This window comes from Nanorana parkeri, unplaced genomic scaffold, assembly GCF_000935625.1.
Source record: "Nanorana parkeri isolate BGI_ZX_2015 unplaced genomic scaffold, ASM93562v1 scaffold660, whole genome shotgun sequence".
Classification (NCBI taxonomy): domain Eukaryota; kingdom Metazoa; phylum Chordata; class Amphibia; order Anura; family Dicroglossidae; genus Nanorana; species Nanorana parkeri.
The window spans coordinates 724,630-746,583 of record NW_017306928.1 but is presented as its reverse complement, the minus strand read 5'-3'; the positions used below and the strand labels follow the sequence as shown (position 1 = coordinate 746,583).

General features: G+C 41.6%; 1 protein-coding gene across 1 annotated transcript in view; it reads left to right on the top strand.

Annotated features, from left to right (window-relative positions):
* The window catches only part of CACNA1E (calcium voltage-gated channel subunit alpha1 E), a 280,243-nt gene that overhangs the window by 97,051 nt on the left and 161,238 nt on the right, over positions 1-21,954 (top strand). Inside the window, 1 exon segment of the mRNA XM_018563377.1 lies at positions 13,534-13,639. Coding sequence (XP_018418879.1) covers positions 13,534-13,639 — 106 coding nt within the window.

Sequence of the window (21,954 nt, the reverse complement as noted above, 5' to 3'; positions counted from 1 at the left end):
GCTATGTAATGCAAGACGTAATTTGTTAGTTAGTCTGATACATGTAGCACAAAAAAAGTTAGAGGAGGGAAAAAGCTGATGGACTGTACTGTATACTAGTTCTTCAGACTAGGATATACTGCATCTGCATCTTGTGCCACTACGCAAGGGCCAAAAAGACAAGGGACCCATTAGCCTTTCACTGGTGGTAATCTTGACCTCGGTATAGAGGGACCAATTCTTGTAAGTAGTCATCTAAAAGATTCTTTATGATGGTCAGCACAGGTACCAAATGATTATGTACATGTCTTTATACTTCGTTCATACATTATTTTTCATTTTTACTTGTGTTATTTGGGGAAGTGGGGAAGCCTGCTGCTGTGTAACCTAACTACCTGTCAAAAGCTGTATGCAGTGCTGCCTGTAATTAACAGGCAGCGCTCCGCCCTTGACAGGTTACACAGCGGGGAGGATTTCCCTGCTGTGTAACCTGATAGAAGCCGATCTGAATGGAGAAAAAGCTGTCTGCTTCAGACCAGTATATCGCGGGCCATTGCCCACGATATACTGAGAGTGCTGCAGCCAGGACGGATCCCGACAATACTGTCGTGATCCACCCAGCTGCGTGAGTGACAGTGGACGCTCCCTATCTAGATGCAGAGTTAGCTGTGCCCACCCCCTCTCCTGTCCGTAGCTCCACTGACAGTCACCGCTCACTGCAGGGAGACGATCGGGAAGTGAGCGAGCAATGGTATGTGTTCGCTCACTTCCCAATCTATAGAGCCGACAGCTTCTTTGTTAGAGGTCAGCTCTAACTATGAGGATGAGTGAAAATCACTCACCTCATAGTTCTCCTTTAAGCTCCATCCTTACCAAGTTCGGTCTGTAACAATGTTTTTCTCTGTTTGACCTAGATCGTTTTCCTGTTGTCCATGCATGAGACAATGCTTGGGCGTGGCGATAGGACACTTAGCACTGCATTGTAAAAGGCAGTTTGTGGAGGTTTGCTTGTGTTCCCAGTTTTTTTCACTGGTTCAGTCACATTTTGAGGTTCTTCTCTTTCTATTAAGCTATTACAGGTTTACTTCATGCAGCTATTTATTTATTTTTTTGCATTTTTATTCATGTGCTAATATGGTAATGGAAACAATACAATAAATATTCTGTGAACGTACTAAGGGAAGAATAGAAGTCTTTCATGTAAAAAGAGCTGAGTTATGACTTTGAGCAGGGTCTGTTACTTGTACTCTATATAAAGCCATCTCCAGCAAGTCAGATAACACATTTACTGCAGACATCAGGGCAGCACAAGGCATGTGATCTGTTCTCCTACATTCTAACTGGCACTTGGAAGTGTGGAGGAAAGAATATGATAATTAAGATGTTCTGAGTTAAGCCTTAATTAGAGGAGCCTTAATTAGCAAAATAACAACTTTATTAACTTTGCGCTATTCTAAAATATGGTCATCAGCAGGGCACATTGTCGCTGGCATCTCTGGTCCAATTCACCCATTGTGTTCAATGAGTAAACACAATGGGTATTATGTCAATTGTGTCCAAATTACATACCATGTGTGCAGTCCAACGCTGAAAGTAATAAAAAGGGCCCTCAACAGGGCTGGATTTTAAAATATTGGAGCCTGTAGGCACCCAACTTTTAGGGCCTCAAATAACACCTCCCTACTAGGATCAGCTCCTTTACAGAAAATAGATTAGTTGTTTTGTTTTTCCTTATCCTAAACTGACTTTTTGTGATTAGGGATAAGTTCCGGTTTGGAATTCCCTGCCCTGCAGCTGACATAAACAAAGGAGCTGGATTCTACAGACATTACTGACCCTACATGGCCAGTGCCACATGACCATATTAAGTTAATGTAATTGAGCAAATATGGCCATGTAAGGTCTATGATGTCACTATTATTCCAATCCAAAGCTGATTGGGCCAGCAATTACAGCTTCCTTCTGGGTTCAGATGAACTCAAGTTTGGACAGAACCCAAGCTCATCCCTAGTTGTGTTAATGTGTTAATAGCATTATCTGAAAAGACTATTCCCGCTGGTAATGGAATAAAAAATGTACGGTCGTTATTTATACAGAATAAAGTCATCTATTTTCCTCTGTCACCTATAGGCACCTAACGGCAAATCTGGCTTAGGTTTTGATTGATTCATATGGGCAACAACACATTTTTCTGCTTGCTTACCCCATACTTTTGGTACCTAGAATCATTTTAGCCCAGGTCAGGTTTACTTTAAGCCCATTAACATTTTAAAAGTTCTGATAGATGAACATATTGCTAATGTTTCATTTCAGTGGTAAATACTTGTAAAAATGATCACAAAAAGAAACAATCCAGACAAGAGACTTAAAGTAAACCTGACCTGGGCTAGAATATTTGCTAAGTAACAAAAGTATGGAAGTTCACGCACCTTGTGATGTCTGCTGTTAGTCTTCAAATTGACCTCTGACACTGCGAGCTATTATTCAGTCTGTGGTCTACAATGACTCCCAAATCCATTTCCCTTTCGGACTTCCCCAGCGGAACTCCCGTTAGTGTTAATTTGCTTTCTTATTTTTAACCCCAAAGTGCACAACCTTACATTTATCTACATTAAACCTCACCTGCCTTGTAGTTGTCCACTCCCCTATTTTATCCAGATCCACTGTAATGTTATAGTGTCTGATTCAGTTTCTATTACCCTCCCGATTTTAGTATCATCAGCTGACACTGAAACATGGCTGTTTACCCCCTCCCCAATATCATTAATGAAAAGGTTAAACAGCATGGGGCCCAGTATTGACCCCTGCGGCACACCGCTCATAACCCTAGCCCAATCCGAGAAGGTGCCATTTAATGATACTCTTTGTACTCGTTCCTGTAGCCAGTTTTCTATCCATGTACACACTATTTCGTCTATGCCCATAGACCTCAGCTTGTGTAGTAAACGTGTATGTGGTACCGTGTCAAATGCCTTAGCAAAGTCCAAATATACCACGTCCACTGGCCTCCCTCCGTCTAGATCTCTACTTACCCCTTCGTAAAAGTTAGCAAGTTAGTCTTTCAGGAGCGGTCTTTCCTAATTCCATGCTGGTTGTCAATTACTATGTCAATTATCCCGAACAAATTCTACTAAGTGGTCTTTGATCATACCCTCTAACATCTTGCACACAACCGATGTAAGGCTAACCGGTCTGTAGTTCCCGGATGGCATCTGGACCCTTTTTTGAATATTGGAACTACCGTAGCCCTCCGCCAGTCGCTTGGCACTCTGCCCGTCATTAAGAAATCTTTAAAAATGATGAATAATGGTCCCGCTATAACCTGGCTTAGTTCTTTGAGTACCTTGGGGTGTAGATTATCCGGTCCTAATGCTTTATTTGCATTAAGTAGTTTGAGTCTGTTTTGTATCTGTTATGTTTCTGTCAACCACTGAGGTATATTTTGAGACGAACTATGCGCGTTCCTATGTTTAGTAGTTTTTCCTTTTTCCTGAGTGTATACCGATGATAAAAAGGTATTCAAAGCCTTTGGCCCTCTCCCTGTCGTTTGTGACCAAGTCCCCGTTATCATCCATTATTGGGCCTATCTGCTCCTTTCTTACTCTTTTGCTGTTTATGTACTGGTAACATTTTTGGGGATTCTTTTTACTACCTGTGGCAATGTGTTTTTCACACTCTATTTTAGCTGCCCGGATTTCTTTTTTACATCTTTTGTTACATTCTTTATAATTTTTGACCGCCAATGTGGTCCCCTCCATCTTATATTTTATAAATGCCACTCTCTTGTCCTTGATGTGTTGCTTTACCGATCTATTTATCCATACAGGCTTATTTTCTTATCTTTTAATTTTGTTCCCCAATGGTATACACTTGGTAATAGCCTTTTGTAATGAGGTCTTAAAACATTCCCATTTCTGTTCAGTGCTCAGTTCCAGAAATAAGTTTTCCCATTTGATTTCACTCATTAGCTGGCGTAGCTTAACACAATTAGCCTTCCTGAGGTTAAGGGTTGATGGTTAGCACCATGAAGGAAGCCTAAGTATAGGATCCAAGAGAATCCAGAGGGACACAAAGATCAATTTGAAAACTAACACAGGCACTTTGGTGGTTTCACTTTAACACTGTTACCTAAGAAAATTTGAGACCAGTTCACTGTAAGATATCAGAAATATATGGCAGTTTTCATCATGCATCCATATTAATGATAGCAAAATATAATTTACAGTAATTTCTTCTAATTACATTGTCTTACAGGTAATGTACTTTCTCTTTAGGAAAAGATGGCATGTAGACATGGAATACTTTGGCAGGAAACCACCTGACCAGGTTAGGATTGAAAGTTGCAGTCTTTATTGTTCTTATAAAGTATATAAATAGCAATATCACAGATGGCAAACCAGGCTTCCGTCAGTCATTGTTTGTGGGAAGTGTGCTTGTTAATTCCATCAGTACACAAAGGAAGCTCTGCTGCTTATGGAAGCTTAAGATGAAACTCCACTTTTGTTTAAAAAAAAAAAAAGCTTTTTATCCAGGCAAGTTTTATACTGAAAGGATTTTAAAACACTTCATTGCAGATTACTACTTGCTTTTGTTCTGAGGATACCGATGAAGGTTATTGCTTTTAGAAAGGCCCTGCCGACCTTGATCGCGCGATCATTTTCAGTGTAGTAAAGAGAACCCTTCTTGTAGATGCGCAATATCCTTGACCAGCATATCACCAATGTTGAATGATTCATTCTAGTAAATCTAAAGAGAAAATTCTATTCACAATGAACATTCAACAGTGTTGCCATGGTTGCAAGGATGTGACCTTTGAATTTTTGGTAGTTTTGGAAAATCATAGCTGACTATGGAATGAAACAGAGAGTTGATTTTTAATACCAGTTAAGCAGATTTCCAGGCGCACAGCTAAATATAAAGTAGAAATGCATATAAGTGTACTGTTGTTCTAGCCAAAACATTTGTGATTTTGTTTTCCCATTATTGTGGTACACACGCCAATGCTACTTTCAATACCTCTGTAGGGGGACTTTCTTTCCTCAAAGTCAAGATTAGGATGGGCCTATTCTATCTCTGCCTTCTGTCATTGAACTGTCAGATGCCAGAGTGTCTACAGACCATTGAGGTTCTATTAATTACCAGTTGAATGGTCAAGGTAGGGCATAGTTTTAGGTAGGGATGCACTGATCCCGATACTAGTATCGGTGCTGATACCGAGTATTTGGGCGAGTGTTTGTACTGGCCCAAATGCTCCAATATTTACCCCCGATATCGGAACTTCCGGTCAGAGGGAGATTTCCTCTGACCGGCAGTGACATAAGGGAACATGGAGCCGGCTTTCCGGCCAATCAGGAAGCCAGGCGGTGGGGAATGACTCGCCACCAAGCTTCCTGATTGGCCAAGAAGCTGGCCTCATGCTGTTTGGCCGGCTCCATGCTGATTAGCCCGGGAAGCCAGCTTCCCAGCCAATCAACATCGAGCCAGCCAAACAGCATGGAGCATGTCATTACCTGCCTCCCAGCTGGAAGGGTAGCTGGCTCCATGCTGTTTGGCTGGCTCGATGTTGATTGGCCGGTAAGATGGCTTCCCGGCCAATCAGCATCAAGCCGGCCAAACAGCGTGGAGCAAGTTTTCCAGGCAACCAAGAAGCTGGGTGGCGGGTAATGACACAGCACCCGGCTTCCTGATTGGCCAGGAGGCCGGCTCTCTGCTAGCGGAAGTACTGGTATTGGTACTCAGTTACAGCGAGTACCAAAATATAAATATTGGTACCCGTACTCAATACCGAGAAACCGGTATCGGTGCATCCCTAGTTTTAGGTGTGAGGCAGGGCTTAATATTGAATTGGAGAGAATTTAATATCCTAAATACATTCTGGGCCTAGGGTAAAGGGTCCTCTTCAGGTGCAAAATAACTGATTTAGAGATAGGCACAAGTTAAAATATACACTTTGGTGGAGATGATAGTATCGCTTTAGGTAGAGTTGTTATTTCTTACTTCAAGTGTTCCACTTTACTGTCAGATTTAAAAGTATGCTACTGTCAAAATCAAACATAAAACCGTTAGCATGATTACAGGGCTCAAAGCCTACTTTTTTTAATGCTTCTGTTTTTAATTCAGCCATAGATGTAGTATACCAGCCCAACCCACTGCTTTTCATGTAAGGTGGTTATCCTTTAGTCACATGTGATGACTGGAGAAGAGAGTAGAATGTGATTTATGAGTCTGATCTTTCTTTACTGTCCAGTTAGCAGACTGCAAGCAGCCAACACCACTGTATTCCTTAACCATGGGCCTTGCTAGCGCAGGGCACCTATCCCTTAAACCAACATTGAAAATGGCACCCCCCTCCTGGCCGGGCTTTCCGACAGAAGGTGATCACAAAGGTTCCTGGAAAGGCTAACAAATTGTTTGACAAAAAAGAGATTTCAGATATACTGTATGTCTTCCATCTGTGTATTTAGCTGTTGCCCTGGGGTACAGTTTTAATGCATAAGAAATCTATTCTTAAAGCCCTTAAAGTTACACTACAGTGTTTTGGTGTTAAGTCTAGATAACAATTGCAGTTTCCTTGACATATAGCTCATGATAATCTCTCCTGCATTTAGTCGGTGCTATAGTAATGAATGTTTATCTGGTTCCTCTGCTACCACCAGGTATTTCTCTTACGTTAACTGGCTGATTTGACATTTTGGCAGCTTCATTCAAGCCCATTGAATGGGAAAGCCTGCAGGGACCCATCCGGAATTCTTTATACTCCTCTACAGTGTGTAGTGCTGCTTTGCTGCTTAACTAAAATAGAACCACGGGGGCTTCTTACCAACCTACTATGTAACAGACATCCTCAAAACAAAACACACTGGGCAGAAATGACACTCAGACTAGCCTTTGTAAATCATTTAAGAATGACTTCCAGGTAATTAATTTGAAGTAAAGAATGGCGCTCATTCTTGCATGCCTAATATAAATAACTATAGGTTTTTTCATTAAAACTAAACCTCAGCTTTACCTTTTTTCTCCCACACTTGCAGCAAGCCCTCTTCTGTGTTGAAACTAAATACTCTTCCACAATATAATCATTTGAAGCTGCAGCAGCTATATTATGCCCACCTTCATTTCCTGACTGAACAACCTTAATTCGTCAATCACTTTTCCCACAGATCCATACTGTCATTGTTCCCCTCTCTCAGAGCTATTAGCTTTCTCTACCATCAGTTATCTAATTCTCAAGCTTTATGTGAAAGAACATACACCTGGCATCCCTTTAGACATGCTTGTAACCAGTCAACCATATAGCAGGCAGTCTACCATACAGCAGACTGCACTGTTACAGTCTTCAGCACTCAGTGGCAAGCAGGCACATTTAAAGGATCCCGGGGATATGTTGTTTTATATAATTATTTTGAAAAAGATCTTAGGCAGAAAGTTGTGATGTTTACAGGAGTCTGCCGACCACACCAAACTTGGAACAAAGAGCATCTGGCACACCCCGCAGAAACATCACTGGTTCTCAAAATAGTTCATTCTTGAAAAACAAAATTATTTAAATTTAAATTTTAAATGCATGTTGATAGGGGGGGGATGGAGGAACAGAGGAAGGTATTATATGCGTGTACTACACTTCAATCTTATGGTGGTGGTGTACAGAACAATGAGAATTGCACAATGTGCAGTAACCTGTAACAGCCATTCAGAGATAATCTTTCATATACTGCAGCAGTATATTTTTTCAAAAGCAGTCCACCTTTTATCATAAAATAGCAGTCCTTGAGTTCTAATGACATTGCCTATGCTGAGTTTGCTACATGCAGGAGGAAGCATTTTCTCAGTCTTCGCCTTAAACTTTGTAACTTTGTAGCCACAAGGTGAGAGGCTACATCAAGGGATGATTTGTGTCAGAAATGTGTGAACAGAGCCAACAGCTGCACATGCACCAGAAATCTCATGATTGTGTAATTTGTTAGTTGGCCTCTCAGATGACCAGGGCCACCATTAGAAGAGTACAGGCAGTCCTCCTATATTGGGTTCAGTCCCCAACAGGTCAGTAAGGAGGCCCGGCCAACAGGAACTGACTGAGTGCTTCTTGAAGTGTCATTCCAGCAGGAGGCTGTGCTCTGGAGCAGGAGCCGTCAGCGCTGCCCACAGTGAAATCATATGGAAATTGCAATGTAATTTGCATATGAATACATCACAGTTGTTAATGCATATCCAAATCCTTCCCAGCGCCAAGGCAACTCAGTGAATGGGGGGTAGTGCCTCCACAGGCTGGAGCAGCATTGGAGCAGAAGAAGTAGGAATAGAGCTGGCCAGAGGAACAGAGGTAACTCTCACATTGTGCATCCACACTGTACACCCGCACTGCTCACACCGTGCACTCACACCATCCACACTGTGCACCACACCATCCACACTGTGCACCCACACAGTTCACACTGTACACCCACACTACTCACACTGTGCATCTACACTGTGCACCCACACTGCCCACACTGTGCTCCCAAACTGCGCACACTGTGCACCAACACTGTGCACTCAGAGTTATGTGATCTCTGTGAGCCATTCTAAATGCAACATAATGCCCATAAAAACTGCTTTATGCTTCAAATGTGCATTGCCCCAGCTATATAAGTTGTCAAAGTATATTTATTATATTTTACAATCTATATCTGCGTTTGTGTATGTCTCAGATGCATATGTTATTAAATATTATACCAGACATATATTATAATATATTTAAACAATGTTTATATTTGGGATAAAAAAGAAAGCAAATCCAGTATGTATATAAGGTAAACATTAAGAATTATACACCATTCACACCTGAGCGATTTGAAGTGTGTTTTTCAATGCTCGACACTTAGGGGTCTATTCACCAAGCTGCCGAGGGCAGCCGAGTGAATGACCGATCTGAAGTGAAGTGAGCCGAATACTGTTCGGCTATTCACTTCAGGCTGGTACGGCTGATTTCCGCCGTAAATCGGCTGAAATCAGCCATACATCGGCTTGCTTCGAGCGGCTTTGCGTTCGGCTCGGCTGAGCCGCTCGGCCATGATCGGGAGCTGTACGGGCTATTGTGAATAGCCCGTACAGCACCCCTTCGGTTCTACTGAACCGAAGGGGTCCTGGGGCCAAAGCTAGCCGAAGGATCGGCCGAAGCTACGGCCAGATCCTTCGGCAGCTTTGTGAATAGACCCCTTAGATTTCTATGTTATTCTATTGTTCCTGTTCACATCTGAGCGATATGCAAGAGCTTCCTTGGGTCATGATCACACATTGACCCCAATAGACTCTATCCTCCGTTTACATCTCTGCGATGTAACATCACAGGTGCACTGAATTGTGCACTTGCTGTGGTTGTGGAGGGCAACCTATTTATTTGAATATGCTTCCTGCCGCAGCTAAGTTGCCGTCAAAGTACATGCACCTTTTTTTTTTTTTTTAAATTACATTGCACCACAACACATGGTAAAAGGTTACTATGTGATGTACTGCAATGCAATGCATATGCAATTGTTATGTGCGTTGGAGTGCCATTAGGAAATAATGGCACCACTGTGCCCTTAACATTGCAAAATGTGATCTCATGTGATGTGAGATCGCATGTAGGATCGCACAAGCTCCTTTATCGAAAAGATCTGAACAAGGCCTAAATGGGAGCACCTGAAAAATGCGTAATAAACACTCAAGCCTGAAAATGTGCCAAAAATGCATGCACAAACGCGCAAACAATTACCAAAGATGCCAACACTCAAGTTTGAATGGGGGCTAAAGCCATTTTTGTATTCAATGTTTCAGTTCTACTCCACATATAGCTTAGTAGGTGGTCTGAGTAGTCATTATTTGTTCAACATAATATACCTAACACTGAGTTGCCGAGCACTGCAGTAATGCATGGCAAGACGCATTCTTCTTATAGGTGACCTACTACAGTGTCACCTACCTGTTACAGTGACCTACTAGGTAGTACAGTAAGGATCAGCCTGACAGCCCTTAAACCTGTGACTTTAAAAACTCAGTAACAGCAGCTCCTGTATTTCTGTCCTCACAGGATCACTTTAACAGTTTTTTCTACAAATTCACATTCCTTCTGCTCAAAAACCTGCTGTATTCTTATCTGGCCCTGGCAATTTTTTATCTATTTACCATTGAGATAAACTTTTAGAGGCAAGATTGCTGTGTCATAAAATGGCCTTTTTTTTTTATCGCTCGCCATGTTCCACTTAAGTAGTGGAAATGTTGAAGCATTTCAAGATCTGATTGCCGAATTTATTATACTGTATTGCAGGGATTTTGATACATGAGGCATAGCAACAACTTAAGTTGACACAGTGAGATGTCATTACTGTGAGATATATTTCTCTGCAGATGCTGAGGTTACTAAGGGATCGTGTTCCGAAATGGGAAGTTTACATAAATTTGTAAGAAGTGTTATATGGAAAATTTAGCATGGGTAGTGAGCCTAAACTAATTTGATATATCTTTATTATTTTAAAGGAATATCTACCCATCACTGCTTTTTAATTTATAGGTGGAACTTGGGAGTGGTTTAAGGCTGATCACTGGGAGTCAGTCCCTGGCTTCTTATATGTCTTGGATACTCCATAGGTGAGATCGTACACCCATAATTCCCCATACTGCCACTGTCTGATCCAATAACATTAGGACACACTGCTTGCCTTCTATTTTTACAAAACTTCATTCAAACATGTGGTAGAGATGCTCCATCCTGTTGTTTCCTTTGAGGCATTTCACCCCCTGTTAGGACTTAATTGAAGAGTAATGGAAAGCATAGGAGGATAGACATTTATATGTATATAGCAAAAGCCACTCGTAAAGTTATAGTGCACTTAATGCATTTGTACAACTGCTCCTAACAAAATTCATAAATTGTATCTATGCCCATTAGGGCATAGTCAATTATATAATAGGTACTGATATAGTTTATATACCTGTATTGCGTTAAGAGCAGCTGTTACAAACATATTCCTATGGCTCTACAGCAGGGGGTTGAAATGTGTCAGAGGGAAGGAGCAGGATCGAGTTTCCCCCCTGACATGTTTGAATCAAGTTTTTGAACAATAACCTGTGAGTGGTGTGTGGTCTGATGCTGTTAGGAGGTGACCAAGTCTGAATGTGGGGCTATGTTGGGAAGATGGAGCAAAAAAAGCTTGGTGTGTAATTAATGTGTATTATCTGACTATGCCTGAAATGTGTTTGAGCTGCAAAATAGAACCAGAGCCCAGAATAAGCTGTATACGTTGAGTCACAACGCCCATCAAAAAGCATTAGAAATTTTGCAGCTGAAGTCCAACTAGGGAAACATTGGGGGAAATGTATCACAATTGGAGCAGACAAAATATGGAACAGTTACCCATGGCAACCAATCAGCATCTCTCTCTTCAGTTTGCTCAGGCAAGATTTGAAAATGAGTCAGAGAAGCTGATTGGTTGTAGAACAAGTCTGCTCCAGACTTTGTCTGCTCCAGTTTTGATGAATCCCCCCCATCGTGGCTTTCCAGTGCCTGAGCAAGTTGCAAACATTGAGGCACAACATTTGATTTACCCTGAAGCAAACATTAGAAAGTGAGATTCAGGTACAGAACCACCATTATGTTTGCATTATGTGTACCTTAGGCGTGCCCTGCCTCTAACTGATGCGGCCCAACCACGGCTTTGTCCTGCTGAATTTGCTTGCCCCCTACTACCACCACTGCAGAACCTTTGCCCCTAACTTCAGGCCTCCCAGATATGGGTTGTTTTTTTGTTTTTGTTTTGTTTTTAATAAAGAGGTTTGGCAAAATTTAATGGCAGCTATGGCAATAGGAGTGATAAATATGTGGTGCTTTGGTGCTCACTGCTTTACCGCACAAGAATGTGAAAAAAATAAAATATACTTCCCCAGAAACACTGAATTCCAACCCATTTTTAACCTATCAAAATAAAAAAAGGATAAAACTGAAATTAAAGATATAAAAAATAAAACAATGACGAAAAAAAAAGGGCAAGGGGAGAGGGGACAGCAGCTAAAAAGCAACTACAGTTGTTGCTGACACACACAAAAATGTAGTCCTAAAAAGGATTCTTGGGTCTTTAAACAGTGAACACAGGGGGTACACAAGAATATGTGATCCACCACAGTGCAATCCTCAGTAAATGTGTGCAATGTAGCACCACATAGCACAGCATAGCAATTAATTGCTCCTGCACAGATTGTCTGTTCTCCCTAAACTCCTCCAACACACACACATTGACAGATACTGGCAGCCCAACCTTTTATATTGAGGTTAATGGTGCATACCAAAGCTCTCATTATTGGACATTCCAACCATGCCGACCACTGTCAGTTTCCATTAACCCACCATGTTACAAACTCTAACCTCATCCCTGCTGATGATAGGGATAGAGCATTGTGGGATGGAGACGGGATGGGCGGTGTCTACTTCTTACACATTCACTGTAACTCAGGCCAGAGGTAGCCAGACAAAATATGGACTGGCTGTTTGCTAAGACTGTTATTTTAGTAATTTTTAGGAGCTGACATATTTGACCTTTTTTTTGGCTGAGCTGATCATTTCAACAATGCTAGAAAATCTATGTACATCAATCATTCTCCCCTATTACATGTACATTGGTGACAGGGTATGTATTGCTACATTCAGTGCTTTGAGAAGTAAATCCCTCTTCTCAAGTTCACACAATGAGGGAGAAATGAATTTAGTTTATTCAGATCCTGAGATTTTTTATGAAAATCAGAGTTTGTGTGACCTTACTATATGGCAGTAAATTAGTTTCAGTCTAAAGACCCTGCCACCTGGTAGTTCTCAGCAAGGCTGACACTGACAACAAGTAATTAAAAAAAAGTGTTCCTCTACACTTACCCCCATTCACCAAACCCCTGAATGAACCCTTCATTCGTAAATGGTCCATTGTACAAAATAGGTGCCAATTATTTATTTTTCACAACCTCTTATTGCTTAATCATTCTAATGTGGTCAGGACCCCTTTACCTTTTTTATTGTCTATATGTCTGTTAGACTTTGTTGTTATATATTTATATTGTAAGGTGTTAAGGAATATGCTGATGTTATATAAATATAATGAAAAATTATAAACTTTAGAGCAAACCTGGGCCCAGGCTATGGTAACACCAATCATTGCCCCACAGGAATAATTAAGCATTAGAACCTTGAAGATAGAATTGTACTGCTCAAAATCTTTTCATCTTGGGTCTCTGCATAGGACTGTTTCAATGCCATGGTTGCCTCTATCTTGGATTTCCCTGTGAATAAAAGGTGAATAACTCCATCTCCAGCTAACCACGTGCATTCCTTCTCTCTTCACATGTTCTTTGTCGTTTCTTTCCATATTCATTGCAAACTAATATTGTGAATATGGACCTGTCAATTGTTACCAATTTGTGATGTGATCTCATTTGTTGAGGCACATCAAGAACCTTGATGAAGCTGCCCCGCATAATATATTGTATAATGAAAAATGCTCATATTATGTCTTTATGTTCAAAATGTATGCTGGTTTTCCTTAATTCTCTATCTACTCCTTTTGAATACATGATCCTTGCTACTATCATTGCAAATTGCATTGTTCTGGCATTGGAGCAGCACCTTCCTGGAGATGACAAAACGCCCATGTCTCGTAGATTGGTAAGTTCCTCTATAATGTATTTCTAAAGCCTTTGAGCTCTTGTATTGTGCTTTTCAATCAATGCCTCATGTTGAGCATATCCATGTACACAGATGGGTTTTTTTTTGCCATGAAGAACAGAAAGAAAGATAAAACAGAGTAATAAACTGCAAATATAACCATTATTTGTATAACCTTTAATCCATATTTAATCGTTTTATGAAACAATGCTTGTGTTTTTATTCGGTCTTCGATAAGGCTAGTCATACATGTGTACATTTCTCTTGTTTAATCACTTGATTACCCTATACGCCTTATACAACAGTGATGGAAGAATCTGCACTGCTATGGCTGCCCAGAATACCCAAATCTAATAGGATGTAGCCACTGTTCAGCCAACATTTCCCACCCCCACTTTTGTTGAGCTGGGTAGTGCCAATGTGGCCACCCACCACTGACATTCTGGTTGATTCAGCAAGGATCAGCGAAAATTCAAGATGTGTATGGCTAGCTTAAATCTTTAATTATTTTTGTATTGGTTTTTTTTTTTAGCTAGTCATCCCACAAACTTGAAAATTACTGATAAATTAAAAAATATTATGAAACTGAACACTGTCTTTTTAATGTGATCCCACAAACTTGAAAATTACTGATAAATTAAAAAATATTATGAAACTGAACACTGTCTTTTTAATGTGATTTTCTTCAAGTACAGTGGAATGGAAAAAAACAGAAACAAGCAGTAAACAGTAGTATGTTGTAGATCGAAAGAAAGAAAATTCAATTGAATTAAAATGCAGTAGTAACTTTTATTTTGACATAAAGGCAAACAAAACAATGCAATGGAAGTAAAAGGTTGCACATATTTGCTACATGATCCATTTGCTTCAGAACTCTGAAACAGGCAAAGCCCTTTATATTTTTATGGATAGGAAAAAATGTGCCAGGAAGAATTGTGATCATTAAAAGTCATATGATCGAGATTTCCGATCTAGAGTTCTTTGCACGATTATGCATTAACGTTTCCCTGGGACACTGCAGGCTCCACACTGTGATCTGCATTTATGAATTACATACAAAATAAAAGTAAGCTCAGTTTGGAGTAAACCCTGCACTGTCCAATGGAGAACATTCCCCTTCTGTTTTAATAGGCTGCTTGTATAACTACCCAAACATAAGTTTCCTTTCCATTTACGTTAGGCAGGAGGTACAGGAGTTGCCTGAGTAGTTCATATTCCTGGTCATTCGTTGCCATGTGGACCACCAAAACAATCATAAAAAAGGAGAGTATGCCGTACCCTTTTCTGTCACCTTTTCTGCTTTCTGATAGGAATAGTGTATGTGCCACTTCAGTTCTAGCACAAGTTTCTTTGCTATAGCTACTGTAAACAGTGCCACTCTCCTTTCAGTCTCCTTTTTTTAAAACTCAAATGGCAGGTGGGGTTGGGGGTATAGGTGAGAGGATCCCTTTAAATATAAGTCCTAATATATACAGTTCTCTAACTAGGATTAGGTCCAACGCACCTATAGCACAGCATTGCGGGCAAGCCTTAAAGGGTAGTTAAGAATAAGATGCCAGCTCTACCACAAATTCTCACTTCTCTTGATGTATGAAAAGGAGCACTGATCCTCCTGCTGCAAACTTTGTAAAGTAACAATAAGGAAAAATTTACCAGGCTAGGGTGCGGCCCATCGGTTCAAGGTACTGAAACCACTCACTATCAATTCCCTTGATTTTTTTTAAGGGTATACTTATGATTAATCCAACCCGGCTATAATTATGTAGAATAAATTCACTCCTGTCTTTTAGCTTTACATCCAAATTCTTCTTATTATTTATATAGCACTAACATATCACATAGTTCCTTACTGAGCACATGTTTTCGTCATATCAGACTCTTTTCCATTAGACTGTGTGCTCACCATACTTTCTTACACGGGGACAATTTGGCACAGTCAATTGTCTACTAACGTGTTTGATTTGTAGGACAAAACCCACCTTAACACAGGGAGAGCATACAAATCCATACAGATTTAACCCTTGCTGCAAGGTAAGCCTACTAACCTTAGCAACCATGCTGTATTTAAGTGCAAAGAATCTTGCTGTGTAGCAATACCTAGTAGCAAGTTACATATAATCTTTAGCCTGCCTAGTATAAACAGCTGAACACTAATCTATAATTGGTTTCTCCATAGGTTACTACACAACATCAGTCTTTGCAGCGTTATTAGCTAAAACAAAATTTAATAGTTTTCCAGAAGTAACAAGGACAACTTTTTAAAGGACACAAACTAGGACATACTGTACAGCAGATCAATATGTACAAGCAGTTTTATCCTACTGAAAGTGAATCATTAACAAGCAAGGTTGGGTCCAGGGTGTATGCATCCTAACGAAGACTTCTGTTAAAAAATAATTGATCGTTTGTCACCCATTCCATTAAAGTTGATAAAGTTGCTATTCCTCATCTTTATAATTGGCCTAAAATGTCCTTAAAGTATAATTAAAGCCTCCCGGTTTTTTTTGCATATATCTACTGCTAGACAGTAGTAGATACAGGGGTCTATTCACCAAGCTGCCGAGGGAAGCCGAGTGAACAACCGACCCCAAGTGAAGTGAGCTGAACACTGTTTGGCTATTCACTTCAGGCTTGTACGGCTGATTTCAGCCGTATATCGGCCGAAATCAGCAGTACATCGGCTTGCTTCCGGTCGGCCGAACATGCTCAGCATGTTCGGCTGACCGAAGTGCAGAAGGAGTTTGACTCAGCCGAACCTCCGGCAGGCTACTCGCTGCTGTTCTGCCTATTCTTATAGATGCCGAACAGCAGTGAGTGAATAGCCGAATGCAGCCGAGCGGCATTCGGCTTGGCTTTTCTGCTCGGTCCCTCAGAGGGACCGAGCACAACAGAAAAATAGTACAAAAAGTACAAAAAAAGTAAATAGAAAACGATTGTGCGGAGCTAGCAATGACAGCTTGCTCCGCCCAACAGTTTTCTATTGTCCGGCGGTTCTGCTGCCATAAAAAAAAACGGAAAAAAATAACTCTTCCGGGCGCTCTGGGAGTCTCCCGCTCCTGGCCGCCCAGGAGAGAAACACTGCTTTTTCATTTTTTTTCCTTATTCTGACACGGAGCCGTATGAGAATAGATAGCTAGCCGAAGGATCGCCCGAAGCTACGGCTAGATCATTCGGCAGCTTCGTGAATAGACCCAGTATATGCAAAAAGTGTTTTAAAAAAACACTTTAAAAGAGGTCAATACTTACCTATGTCTCCCCCGCGCGCTCCCCTGAATGTGAAAATTCTTGGGCGGCCACAAAGCATCTTGGGGCGGGCGCATGCGCAGTTCACACTTTCGGCCGGGAGACAAGGAGAGACACAAGGTAAGTCTATGGATGCGTGCACCCGCATGCAGACACCGTGGGACAGGAAGTGCCAGCAAGGACAGAGGAGTCAGCACTGGATCGGAGACCCGCAGCAGCGCTGGAGGGACAGATGAAAAGGACAGGAAAGAAGAAGATCGGATTAAGAAACAGCATTTAAGGTAAGTGCTTTAATTAACATTGGGGGGAGGGACACATTTTATTTACTTTAATGTCACTTTTACACTGAATGTCTGGGAAATATTAATTACCCTTGAAGTGAGCCACCTCCACCATGGCAAGGGTAAAATGCTCATTATTGTGTATGGTACCATTGAAAATGCAGTTTTACTCGCTTCCCTTGCTCCCCCAGCAGCTGGGGCTTTCCTCCTCTTTCCTCTAACATGCTGGATGGTGGTCAAGCCATCAGCGTCCTGACTTACAATGCAGGACTGCTGATCCTGCATTATACATGATGAGTGCCTGTTACTGACGGAGTGGCAAAAAGAAGCAGCTTTGGGGGACCATTCTCACAGGGAGGAGGAAGCCTGCGGGAGTGAGGGGCAAGATAAGTATAGTTGCTTATTAATGGTACCCTAGACTTGCTTCCACCTAGGTTTGCTTCTACTGGTATAACTGATAAATATTTTCAGGCTTTTTAAAGAAATTAAATATGATTCAGAAAGTCATAAATTCAAAACAGTTGACTTGACATAATTGTAATACTGTGGTTAATAAATATATCCTGTCAGGATTTGATTACTGTGTCAATTTCAGGGAGTTCTTTTTGGGGTTTTTTTCAACAGAGTGGGCAAGGGTTATAACAGCTTTCAAGTTTTGATGTCTTTGTAGCTGATAAGCCAAACCCCAGCCAAAGTTATTTATTTCATCAACGTAGAGCACGGATAAGTTAGACTCTTATGAAGGTTCCAATTGCTGTCTATGTCTATTTTGGGGAGATGTATCCTCACTTCCTGTCAGGACCAATACTGGAATAGTGAAAGACATAAATACATTTTTAGTGGCAATAGTAAACCTTTTAAAATGTTAGAAATGAGTACAGCAGACAAACCACACAGTCAAGCTGAACGCACATGCTTCAACTCGGTACAGCCAAAGACAAAGCAGAAGCAGACATACTCCCTGCAAAGAGAATAAAAAAAAAAAACGGCATGGGGTCCTCTCCCAATTCATACCAGACCCTTTAGGTCTGGTAGGAATGTTAGGGGGGACCCCCAATATAAAAAGTGCTCTCCCCAAAAGTCATACCAGACCCTTTATGTCTGGTAGAGATCTTAAGAGGGACCCTAATGCCCCAAAAAAGGGAAAAAAAGTGGGGCCCCACTAAAATTCCCAACCAGACCCTTAATCCGAGCACTGGCCTGGCATGTGACCTAAACCATACTAGACAACATGCCCTAGGCATTGGTAGGGTGCTTTTCCGGGGGGGCGGGGGGGGGCTGGAAAAGCACCTTGTCCCCATGCCGATGAAGAAAATGGCCTCTTCCCCACAACCCTGGCCCAATGGTTCTGCGGGTCTGCAGGCAGGGGGCTCATCTGCATCAAGGTACCCCCAGATGCCGTGAATGAGTAAAGGGTAGTTGTTACACTTATAATACAAAACACAAAAAACAGTCACCAAAGACCAAAGTGTAAAATAAAAAGTAAATAGACAGACAACACCGTGAAAAAAATCCTTTAATTGAACAAAAAAGACAGACAGTTTTTAACAATTCCTTTATTGTAAAAAAAAATCTCCAACGCTGTAATCCATCACATTGTTCAGCTATGTAATCCAACGTCAATCACAGTAAATGATGCCTGCCGACTCGCCAAAAACAAAAAAGTCCCGCCGCCTGCCGATCTTGGCCGCAAGCGCCGAACTCTCTCCTCAAATGACACAACTCGACTCCTCTGAGGTAGCAAACAAAATGACTCTCTGCTGTTTGGCCCCTATGAGAATAGGGGTGAACAGGAAATGCACTTCCAAACTTCCGATCCAGATGTAGCTTTGGCTGAAGCCAAAAAATGTTTCGCTGTGCCCGAACGTGCTGAGGCTGAACTGAAGGGAGGTAAAGTGAGCTGAATGCAGCCAATGTACACTTCAAAATAGCCATACAGAGCCGCAGTGAAAAGCCGAAGAGGCTTCGGCTCACTTCACTTGGGCTCAGTTATTCATTCAGCTATCTTTGGCAGCTTAGTAAATAACCCCCTAAGTCTTCCTACTCTATTCACATTTAAATAGGATTTTGGCTGGCATTTGGGCGTTACAGAATTTAATTCCTGTTGGGTGATGTGACAGGGCACCTGACCCTTGAAATTGTGGAGACTTGTCCACAGTTGGAACAGCAATAAAAACAGACTGGGGTTCTCATTCTTGCACAATTTATCTAAAACTAAAATAAAAAGCTTCCTGTTGTCAAGCTTGAATAATATTTATTTCTGTGTACCCCTTGTCAGAGGTTGGATGATGTTAAAGAAATACTCAGTGAAGAAACTGAAACAGCGTTACACTGATAAAGATAGATTATCCTTTCTGCTGCTACCCAGTCTCCTGTATTGGGCAGAAATTATGTCGGTGGGAAGGTAATACAAACGTATTTCTCCATAAAATTCTCCATATGTGAATCCTCTTACAATGAAATAAGACTGTGCTTGCCAGCACAATAAATCACTTGTTGCCTAATGAAATTGTGTATTCCCTGTGGGACTTCTCCCAGGGAGATAGTCATTGACCTACGCAGGTCAGCCCTTGAGGTAATTGGGCTGACAAGCCAGTGAAAGATGACACTAGAAAACAGGGCCTGGAACTTCTTTGCGGTGTCCTTACATTTCCAGCTCCTATTTTCTACACTTAACCGAAGGAAAACATTCAAGTTTCTCTTTCTGCTTGTCATGAGATAAATGCAGGAACTGCCACTGCTGACCTCCTTCTCAAAATAAAAGCTTCACTGGCTGTCTCTGCCTTAGAACTTTGTGAGACGCTGACCTGGAATGAGCATGCAGAGTGGAAGTCAGAGAAGAGTCCTTATCTGAATCCTTCTTCCAGATCAGAGACTCAAAGTATTTCAACAAGAGGGTAACAATAGCAGCCGGGCAACTAGCATTTTAAAAATGATTCACAAAGTGAGGGAAAATATCTCCAATCGGGGCACAGGCATCAATAAAACCTGACTGATATTCTCACCCCTCCCCATCACGTCCAAAGCACAATGCACTTTAAAGTGTATTTATACATTTAACATGTGTATAGTAATGTTTTTTTTTTACATTTTGGATAGAGTGGGGAGGGATTAGAACACCTGTCAGGTTTTTACTGTTCTCTATGTCCCCGGCAGGTTCACCCTCTCTATTTGTCCTGGTCACCATTATCACTGAGGGCTTGTGCACACCAATTGCAGTGCGTTCCAGAACAGTAGCTGCTGGAACGCACATCAATCGCTCACTAAACTCCCCCCTTCGTTCTAGGGAGGGAGGAGGCATGGCGGTGCATTGAAGTTAATAGTACAGCAGCCATGCCCCCCATGCGCACAGTGCGATCTGACGCATGGGAAAACATTGCCTGCGTTCCAGTCCACTGCGAATGCAAAAAATAGAGCATGCAGCATTTTTTTTTTGCCGTTCGCAGTGGAACGGAACGCAGGCAGAGTTTTTCCACACGGCCAATCGGATTTCAATTATTTTCTTTTAAATAATTAACTGAGCTAGCTAGAACTAGCTCCTGGGGGAGTCTATTCCACATTTTCACAGCTCTAACTGTGAAGAATCCTTTCCATATGCAAAGGTTAAACCTCTTTTCCTCCAGACCTTTGTGCCCCCTTGTCCTTTCCAGTGACCTTAAAGTGAATAGTTTGGCACCAAGCTCACTATACGGACCATTTATGTATTTATACATGGTGATCATGTCCCCCCTTAATCGCCTCTTCTCCAGAGAGAACAAATTCAGGTCAGTCAATCTCTCCTCATAGCTGAGCTCTTCCATGCCTCTTATGAATTTAGTCGCCCTTCGCTGCACCTTCTCCAGTTCTACAACATCCTTTTTGTGAACTGGTGCATATTCCAGATGAGGTCTTACTAATGCTTTGTAGAGGGGCAGGATTATGTCTCTATCTCTGGAGTCTAGACCCCGTATAATACAAGAAAGTATTTTGCTTGCTTTAGAAACTGCAGCTTGACATTGCATGCTGTTATTAGCCTATGATCTACCAGAACCCCCAGATCTTTCTCCATCATTGACTCCCTCAAACATCTTCCCCCTAGAGTGTATGACGCATGCATGTTTTTAGTCCCCATTCTGGAACAAACCGCAATTGGTGTGAACAAGCCCTGAAAGTGAATGAAAATCCAAAATGTTGGCTTGTCATCAGAACAGGGATCTTATAATAGGAACACTATTTCTGGTGACCCTGCTGACCACTAGGGAGTTTTTTTTCACTTTGGAGAGATTTCCTGTCACTTTCTGCTGTGGCTATTGGACAAAAAGTGAAGGGAAATCTCCACAGATGGCAAAAAAGCTGACAGGGGTTATAACATTCCCTCACTCTATCCAAAACTAAACCTGGATTAAGTTCTACTTTAAGGATAACTATTAAAAGTATAACTATCTTTGATCTTTTAAGTCCCTTTTATGTTTTAACTTGAAGAATCAAATGAGTTACTGTACTACAGTGTCTTAATATGACAGCTCCCCTTTTCCAATGAATATTATTAGACCATTAAACATTTAGGGGTCTATTCACTAAGCTGCCGAAGGATCTAGCCGCAGCTTCGGCCGATCCTTTGGCTAGCTTTGGCCCCAGGACCCCTTCGGTTCACTAGAACCGAACGGGTGCTGTACGGGCTATTCACAATAGCCCGTACAGCTCCTGAACGTGGCCGAGCAGCTCAGTCGAGCTGAACGAATATGCATCGGCTCGGCTGAGCTGTGCTGAAAGCCGAAGCTGGCCGAGCTTCTGACAGCTGGACGGAGCCAG